At 37.7% G+C, this 9,525-nt stretch overlaps 1 protein-coding gene across 2 annotated transcripts; it reads left to right on the top strand.

The window, feature by feature from the left end:
* Positions 1 to 36: 36 nt before the first annotated feature.
* LOC135316249 (centrosome-associated protein 350-like) lies at positions 37 to 8,571 on the top strand. Of its 2 annotated transcripts, XM_064469112.1 has the most exons (8): positions 37 to 117; positions 521 to 600; positions 1,035 to 3,350; positions 3,618 to 3,940; positions 4,856 to 5,197; positions 5,923 to 6,063; positions 6,518 to 6,643; positions 6,945 to 8,571. In XM_064469112.1, exons 1-8 carry the CDS (start codon positions 50 to 52, stop codon positions 7,098 to 7,100), a joined length of 3,552 nt encoding a protein of 1,183 aa, XP_064325182.1. In that variant the 5' UTR covers positions 37 to 49; the 3' UTR covers positions 7,101 to 8,571. The 2 variants fall into 2 exon arrangements, with proteins under 2 accessions (XP_064325182.1, XP_064325181.1); XM_064469111.1 differs by having other exon boundaries at positions 1,035 to 3,940.
* The last annotated feature ends 954 nt before the right edge of the window (positions 8,572 to 9,525 follow it).

Genomic DNA, 9,525 nt, shown 5'->3' with positions numbered 1-9,525 from the left:
GAAGAACAACCTTGCTTGTGATGATGAAGATGGGGAAAGAAGATCAACAATGATTACAAATGAAGCTACATTAGTGAAAACCCAGTTAAGAAAAGGAAGGTCATCAGAACAACAGAGGTACTGTATCTGTCAAGGCTGACACCTTCAGTCCTACCTTGGGATTCTTTTATTGACGTGACAAACCTTGCCTTGTTTGGTTTATGCCCATGGTTTTCCTTCTCTTGCATGAAGAGGAGGCAGACCTGAATGACGTTAGCCTGGGACTATTTTTTTTCTTGAATAGCTTAAAAAAAATCCCCAAACACACACACCCTACCTCACCCCACCAAAAAAACCCCAAATCACCAAACTCATAAAAAAAGAAGAGTTTGACATAACACTTGTCACATTTATCAGACATTGTCTGCCAATCTTTCTTAGGTGATCTAATTCTTTGGAAACAGTTGAAGGTGTGCTGAAACAATGCATTCCATACACTTCATAATTTCAGTTTAATCAAACTATAATGTTGTATTTTCAGATTTAGCACAGACTGTGAGAGAAAACTGGAAATCACACATATAGATAAAAAAGTACCTTCTAAAATCCCTTTGTCAGAAGGTAAGAAATATCCCCTTCCCAGTAGGGTTTCTGTAGGTATTTAACATACAGTCCGAGTAATGGCTCTTCATGGAGTTTGTCCATAGCGGATAATAGCCTGCTTCTTGTATCAGGTAGTGAAGCTACTTATTGGGCTAAAATAATGGAGATCTTAATGAAAATCCTGTTTTCAAACTCTTCTGCTCAGCGACATTGGACATTATTGTATTTGCTTGCTTGCTGCACTGCTGAGTTCCTCATCTTTATTTAACTTAAGTCTGATTTAATTTTTTATAATGATATTAAAGACTCCTGATCTTGAATGTGTATTTAATGCTACTGTCTTTTGAATGCAATTTACAGCTGAGGTTTGAATCCCAAGTTACCTGTCAGCAACCCCTTCTATAAAATAAAAGATTTTTCTGAAATGCTGACTTTTTTTTTTAATGTTCCAGTTAAAGAAGTGGAAGTACCTGTCCCTTATGAGATCCATCAGGTGGATGGTAGTCGGTGCTTGAAGTGTTTGGACGACATTTCTCATCAGTCTTCTGACGAAGAACTAAATTTAAAAGCATTTTCTGAAAGATTAGCTTCCACTGAGCCCCTGTGCAAGTCAAACAACAACTCTGTGAGATGTGAAAGTGCCCAATCAGATTCTTCACTCCCAGAATTTCAGAAAGTGTCTGCAGCTTGGATTGACATCTTGGAAAGCTCCATTTCAGACTCTGAATTAGAGATGAAAAACGGAGAGGACACAAATGTTAGTATCCCAGAAGAGTTTACCTATGACAATGGTGCTGCATTTCCTAATGTTTCAAAAGGGATGCTAATAGTAATAAGTAATGGAAAGGAAACGTTACCTAGAGACAAACGTGATGAACATGAAGTACCCAAAGGTGATAATACTTCATCACGCTCCCAGAAACACCCTGGAGGTGTTTCAGATAATGGCTGCACTGATCGCTTGCTTTCTTTCATTCCATCAAACAAAGCAAATGCCTCCAAAACCAAGTCAGCATATTCCTCCCAATCTGACAACCCTGGCAGGGGAATGGATGAGCCACATCTGGATGCCTTGGAAAACTACAGCAGAAACAAAACCTGGTTTCAGGAGATCACAAAAGAGGGTAAAGACGCAGTTGCCAGCTTTTCTTGCAGTGATGACACTCACTCACTGAAGAACTATGAACAGCAGAAACCTAGTTATCCAACTAGCAGAGTGAAAAAGGATGATGGAATTGGCAGTTTATTTGTGGATAAAAATAGAGACTTAACAGGGTTTCCGCTGGCAGGTTCTTTGAAACATCTAGACTTGGTTGCTGACCAACTTAGGAACACCATCTCTTTCCCACCTGACAAAGATATTACAAATAATGAACCATTAGCATGTCTATCTTCAAGAACCTTATCAGTTTCAGGAGGTGAAGATAATCGTGCGCAGCTTTTGAATGAGACACTCGCATCCAGCAAACTCAGTAAGATCATATCTCTGTCCATGACCATGCCAGGAATTTCTGAAGAAGCCCGTACAGAAACCAATTCATTCAAGTCTTTGCAAAGGGTGGCCACAGGAAATCAAAATAACTCACCAACTGAAAGTCAAGCCAAAAAGGAAGTGAGGGCACTATTTTCTTCTGCCTCCTCAAAAAAGCAATTGTTTCAAGCCGAGAACTGCTTTTCCAAAGGTGAAGACAACACAAATTTTATTAGTGATGAGGGTCTTCCTCCAGCTGATGAGGATACCTTGTCAGAAATACTGTCTCCTGTTGATGAAGTATTGTCCTATGGAAGTGCTGACTTGCCATCCTCTAATAAAAAGGATTTGTCATTTCCAAGTGAAGATCATCATCATCATCCTCCTCCTCTCCCTCTAGGTGCAGATGCAATGAAAAATGAAGATCCTAGCTTCAGTATGGATGATTTCCTATGTCCACCAGAACAAATGACAGCCTCAGAGACTAGACAGTGTATGGATGAAGATATATCACCAAAAATGGATGCATTATCCCCATTACCTGATAACACTGTGCCTGAAGAATTTCCCCTGCTTAATCAAGAGACAACTGATGTTTTTTCAACTCAGGATGGTAGTCTCTCAGAACAATCTTTAACAAAAGATATTTCCAATGCAAAGGAGAGATTACTAGAATACCAAAAAGGGGAACATGAGATGCCTTCTCAGCATTTGGAGTTTCTGCCTGTGTCAAATCCTGTTTCTTCTGGTCAGGCCAGTAAAAGTCCTGACTTCACGATGAAACAATGCAAAACATATTTAATGCTGCCCAAAGCTGAGGAGGACACTGATGATCCCTTACTGTCATTTGAAATTGGGGACAGAGTGTTAGTAAAGCAGAGCCAAGCTGGTACCCTAATGTTTAAAGGACGTACTTGTTTTGATAGTGGCCATTGGGCTGGTGTTGCACTTGACAAAGCTGAAGGTGATAATGCTGGAACTTATAAAGGGGTGAAGTATTTTGAGTGTGCTCAGCACTGTGGTGTCTTTGTCAGACCCGATGAGATCTCTCACCTGTTGGGGGCTAACAAAAACAGTTGCAGTAACACTGGGGACAAAGACTCTGACTCCTATGATGATGAATCCTTCAAAGGAGACCACAAATACTCTGAAGATGATGGGCAGGGAGGAGGGCTTACAGAGCAGAAAGCAGAAGACACAAGCAATGCAGGAGGATCAGAAGTGAAAGAAAACCAGTCTAGGTTACACACTGCCTTGCTGTCTGGAAAAAAGCAAAAGTCTCCACGTTCTGACCAGTGTAAGTGCAATGAATTCCTCTGCCAAAATCACTTAACATACTTCGGATCAGATAAAGAAAAAACAGAACTGACACAAATAAAACAAAGGATACTTGCAGATGTGCTCCCAATTAAAAGTAAGACTGGTTACACAGATGAGGTAAACACAAGCAAAAATATTTGTTGCTCAGTAGAGGATCAGAAAAGAAATAAAGTCACTGATGATATTGCAAGTGAACAGTGTAAAAAACTTCTGTTTGACACTTTAATTGCATTTTCTCAAACAGGTCAACACAAATATAAAAGTGCCTTTGAAAAAGACATGATGAATTATGGCAAAGGCCTAAGACAAGAAGACAATCAGAAACTGTTTCTCCTCAAAGAAAATTCAGTTGCAATCTTATCTGAACAATCAGGAAAGGCTTCTGATGTTTCACTGTGCAATTTCAATATGCTTTGCGTTCATGGTTGTCACACAGTAGCAGAAAGAATTGTAACTAAATTTGTCGATGATGCAGTTAAGGAATATAAGAAGATAAAAAGAAAACATGGATCAAAAGCAGACAAGATATTTCATTCATCTTCAGAGACTTCTCCAACCACTTTGCCAGTAAGTACAGTCAGAAAGTTTTTGTCTACACAGGCAAGTGTTTGTGTTGCCCCGTTGTCTTTACCATCCATAAAAATTAAATCATGTCAACATTTGGAACCAGATTGCTCACTTAATCTGACCCATTCCTCCTTTAAGGAATTATCCTGCCCCCAGTGGATAGCACTTGTAAGGTGGCAACAAGCATGAGCTAAGTATGGGGATAATGACTACAGCTAGCCCAAATGAAGCAAATAGAACTTTGTATTGGAATTTTTCAGTCAAAACAGATAAATCTGCACAAACTTCAACTTTAATTAATTTCAGAGCAAACCTGGACACCTGTCAGCTCATCTACCTGACTCCTTTGCAGCTCCTGGCTGCAAGACCTTCAGCTTCCAAATTCTGTAGTATTTCTGCAGGCAGCTTCTAGCAAAGTCAAGACTCTTTGTTTGGCCCCCCCGGGACACTGGAACCCCAAATTAAACAGAAGCTTTTGATGCCTGCTGCTTCCAATCCCATGGGGGCTAATTTTTACTTCTTAAATAGTCCATCAGGAAATAGTAGCACTGAAAGTTTAAAAAAAAAAAAACAAAACTAAAACAAAAACACCCAAAACAAACCCACAACCCCCTCCCCACAAAACAAAAATTGCTTTTGGGGATGGGGAAAGTAGTCCCAATTCAGAACAAAAATGTTTCAAAATGTCAAGTTTCATAGAACTCCAAATATGGAATTCTTTCTAATTCTGATTTCTGCCAAATACAGTTAAAATAGTTGGGTTTTTGGCGCATCAGTAAGCCTTTCCTTGAGCCCATGAGTAAAGAGATGGTTTTAAGTGTAACCTTAATCAGTTGCTAATAATCTCAATATCTCTCAAATTTTGGAAATATATGGAGTATGTCACCGAGCTTTTTCTTTTTCTCTCTACTAAAGTTCCTTATAAAAATCCTTGATGCTGGTGTTTTTGGAAGCTCTGAAGACCTTGATCAGCCTAATTCTGACCAACATACACTGGGGAGACAAACCCAAAAGCAATACTTGTACAAATTAGATCAGTGGCACTCAGCTCCTTGGAAGAAAACTGTGGAAGTTCCTCTTGTGGTACCGCATTACAGTTCACATGTTAAGAAATTATCTGCACATGCTGTAGAACAACTATGGACGCCAGAAAACATGTATTCAAATTTCAGGAGAAACAGTGTGCCAAGGCGCTTTGAATGTAACGATCTCCCAGGGAATGACTTGGAAACAGAAAGCAAGAGGATGTATAATCAGGTATTTGTAAAGCACTAACTGTTATTAAACTTTTCTGGTGTTCTGTAGGCTGCCTCATATTAGCTAGCACTTAATGTTATTCTAGCTAATGTTTATTCTAACTTAATGTTATTCTAACACTAAATATAGCTCAAGGAACACTGAAAGAGGTATTGCAAAGTACTGCTTCTGGTAATCTGCTGCAAAATAATTCCACTCAAATAGCTGTCCTTGCTGTGATACAAGCCTTTTGCTAGAGCTCTTCAGTCTTATGACCCTGGACACCAAGCCCAGTGTCTGTTTGGGGCCTATTCAGAAAAAGCCCAAGCTTCTTGGAAAGCTGCAGTCTAAAGAGTCCAAGCCTGCTGCCTCAGATGTCCTGCTGAGTTTGATCAGATCTTCATGTTCCTCAGCATCCTGGAACTATTGAATTTTGTGGACCTCGGTCTACGCAAGGAGATTTTATAGAGTTCCATCAGGGCCTCTTGCATAAGCCATCCATACTTAGAGGGTTTACACATTGCTGTCAAATATCTTCTGCTGTACAGGTTTCCATGCTCTTTAGGTAATGGTCAGCATGACATCAGCTATAGGAACATCAGTGATGCAGATGATGTTAAGAAGTTTTGCGCTGAGATGCAAACCTCTACTGTTACCAGCCTAATGTCCTTCACACGCACTGAGAAAACTTTTGAGAGGGCGTGAGAAATTCAATTTTTGTTGGTACTGGGGTTTTGTTGTTACAGGTTATATTTGATTTGACCCATGAGTTGCTATGCGCAGAAAATCAAGGGACTGCAAATCCGAATAAATTTCAGTGGATGAAAGATTTTGGATCTCGCTGTTCCAGGGGCCTCTGCAGAACAACAGACGTCGATGATGTCAAGGTACATTCTGGAAATGTAAAGTGTACAATTACAAGAATCGCTGAAGAGAGCAGATGTTGCAACGGCAAAAAGACAGAAATGTGAAATTTGGGAGGATGATGGCAGCATAACTGAGGTGATTAGAGAAGGAAACAGCATTGCTTTGAAATGCTGGAAGAAACAGAGACTGAGCTGATTTGTCTAAATACTCCAAACATACGGATTTCTGTAGAGGAATGGGAACTGGGCTTCTAAATCTCTCTGCTTATGACTATCATGGGTGTAACCTCTAGAGTAATCTTATGTTTAAAATGTGTTGGTTGGCCAGGATTGACCAGCTACTTCTAGATCAGTTCCCTAAACTCTGGGACATTTCTAGATTTAAAGCTGGATCTTCACACTGGCCCCTGCTACAACCTTCACAGTGACAGAATTCCTATGAGAAGAATTCTTTTCAGCCTTTTTTATTTTGTAGACGTTTGTTCAGGGTGAAATTATTAAAATAATGAACCTGGAAAAGAATGACTTAGAAATGAAAAGAAAAATCCTTAATATGACCAAGTATGGAAACTGTAAGAGAGACAGAGTGGACCTTATTCTGGTAAGCAGCCTTCCAAATGGAGATTTGTTTACTTTTTCTAGGTTTAACTAGAAATCTCATGCTTTTGTGAGAATCACGTTTACTTAAAATAACTTCAGAACTTCAAGTTATTGCCTTCCTTTTCAGTACGCCTGCACTAATAATCCAGTATTTCTAGTTCTTGTGAGTGGTTTCAATTGAATAAATGAACTTTGTATATGCACTGGTAATTTGTTGCATTAGGTATAGTGTGTTAGTACCTTTCAGAACTGACCCTCCTCTTATTCTTGAAGTAAACCTTCATATCCTTGTTATATTTTAGATTCAGGAGCTCTGCAAAGAAGAATCTCAGTGGACTTACTATGATGATGATGAATTAACTGTGAAGATGAGAATGACTGAAGAAGTATTTGATGGTTTGATCCTTGATACAATCAGAGTTCTTAATAAGATTTATCTGAGAAAAGCCTGCAATTAGAAGTTTTCCTTTAAAATTCCTCTATTAGGGCTTTTTATCTCTGGTTTGTGGTTTTTTGGTTGGTGGTTGTTTGTTGTTTGTTTTTGTTTGGGTGTGGGTTTTTGTTTGTTTTTGGTTTGGTTTGTTTTTTTAAGGCAAAAATGTACCTTTTAAGAATTTTAATTCTGGACTTGTACCCAATACCGGTGTGGCCTTGGCCTAATTTATATGTTCATGTTTACAATGAAAGAATGCAAGCAGAGACTTAAGCAGATAGAAAAATATTACATAAAATATTCTTCCTGTGTTTTGTGCTTTTAAGATCAATGTTCTTAGACTGGTGTCACACAGAATCTAAACGGTGGAAGTTTTATTCTTGTCTGTTGGGTGTTTTTTTTTTTGATCAAGGGGGCACTTTATTCACTTCTGCATTTCAAAAGCACAACATGTTTTAAAATTGTATACAAGCCTATACAAACAGGGTTCAAAACCAATTTATGTGTAAATTATCTTATTCTTTTTTATCGTGTTCAGGGTGTGAATGATAAGTGAATCATATATTGAAAATAATGTTCAGAAAATCATAGGTAATTGTCTTAAGAACATAAATATGCAGATGGAATTAAATCTCCCAGAAACTGAACTGCTGTGGACCTCTGCAGTTTAGAACAAACTCATCTAATTGGAACAAGTCTAAAACTCTTCCTGATGGGTACAGCAGAGTCACAAAGGTGACTGTGCGCCAGATATTTTTTTTATACACTGTGGAATTAGTTAAAAGTAGCCCGGAGATGACTTCAGAGATGTGGCGTATGGAATGAGCTTGCCCTGGCAGGATCTAGAGCCAGACATCCAGTGTTAATGCCTACAACTTTATATAAATGAGACAAATATCAAGGAAATGCACTTTAAATGGGATATTTTTCTATCAGCAACTCCAATTTCTGAAAATTATATATGTACATGTGATTTAGGTTATTTATCATGCAATTCATGAGTCATTTGAATCCTTGCAACATCTCAATGTAAGGTGCTGAGGATGAACTTCAAATGGCAAAACAGGAAATCAATCATCCTATTTTGTATTGGCAAAATTTGAAAAGTCAAGATTTTAATATGGAAATATAAGCTAATTGTTCACCTATTTTGCATTAAAAGAAGACCAATGATATATTTTTATTTGTTAGGTTTTTAAAGAATAGATACTATGCAAATATTTCTTACTGGAATTCAGAAACTGTTCATTATTGAATAACTGAATGTAAGTAGATCTGATTTATTCAAATTCCATTCATTCAGGATGTATTTCAAATAAAATTAAAAACAGGACAATTAAATATAAATTATGTGTAAACTTATGTTTAAAATCACAAGACTTACAATCTGGTTTTGGTGGGGAAAAATAGAAAAATATTTTATGTTCCTATTTTTAAATACTGATGGCTTAACTGTTTTCATACTGAATTGTTTATTTTCTGAATAAACAAAATAAACCCTATGCATCTCATTTTTATTTATTTCATATTATATTGTACACATTGCTGTTCTCATTAGAAAATGGGATTTGAGGTTTAGCAGGCAGCTCTAGGGGATGTCCAAAAGCCCTCTCCTGGTAGTTGCCATATGAACAGAAATAAATGGCAACTTCTGCCCCAAGCGCGTTAACTGTTGATCTCATGTAAATTATTTTCGTGTCCCTAAGTGGTACATTTTCTTAAGTCTCCCACTTTTATCCCCATTGATTAATTAATCCCGATAAGTTATTTGTTCTAAGATTAATGTTTTCTTGTTGTCAGTTTATGGCAGAATTTAACTTAATTTTTTTTCTCCTAGACTTTCTAGACAAATAATGATGAATCTGTATCTTGAAGCACTACGGTTTTTCCGTTTATTGTCACTATGGTTTTGCAGCAGCAGCAGGATCGTTGTTGTGTTTGGAATGAAAGCTATTAAAAATATCACTTAGATATGTGAATGAATAGCTGAAGGACTCATTTTATTTCAGAGCGGTGCTTTATGTTACGCTATATGTTACACTTGAGGAAGATAACCATTATACTTGCTATTAGGTTTGTGAGCGGAGCCTGAACCCTTGCAAGATGCTATATACAGAAGGACATGGCTATAAAGTAACCACTGCTGATGAGAATAAAAAGTGTATACATATAGAACATGCCAGACATATTTAATATCCCCCACCATTCTGTGATCAAACCCTTAGATTCTGGCATCCAGATATATTGACCTGTTCAGTCAGTGGCAAGACTTCAATATCAAGATTACTCTCCTTCAAGGTCTAATATTTTGTTTGCCTTGGTTTTGATCAATATTAACCTCTGGGGTCAATAAATCTTGATACTAACCTCAGGAGGAGTCATTATCTTTCATAGAAAATGATTATTTCTCAGTTAAACCCTACATTTAATTTTCCTGTAATCCATCTCTT

This window comes from Phalacrocorax carbo, chromosome 18, assembly GCF_963921805.1.
Source record: "Phalacrocorax carbo chromosome 18, bPhaCar2.1, whole genome shotgun sequence".
Taxonomy (NCBI): Eukaryota; Metazoa; Chordata; class Aves; order Suliformes; family Phalacrocoracidae; genus Phalacrocorax; species Phalacrocorax carbo.
This window is presented reverse-complemented; position numbering and strand designations above follow the sequence as displayed.

Excerpts from the sequence above, each read along its gene's own strand:
- LOC135316249 (XM_064469111.1), top strand. The coding sequence starts at position 50 with ATGATTACAAATGAAGCTACATTAGTGAAAACCCAGTTAAGAAAAGGA. Across the intron at positions 3,941-4,855 it reads CTTCTCCAACCACTTTGCCA|TTCCTTATAAAAATCCTTGA; the intron begins GTAAGTACAGTC and ends TCTCTACTAAAG. Across the intron at positions 6,064-6,517 it reads CAGACGTCGATGATGTCAAG|ACGTTTGTTCAGGGTGAAAT; the intron begins GTACATTCTGGA and ends TTTATTTTGTAG.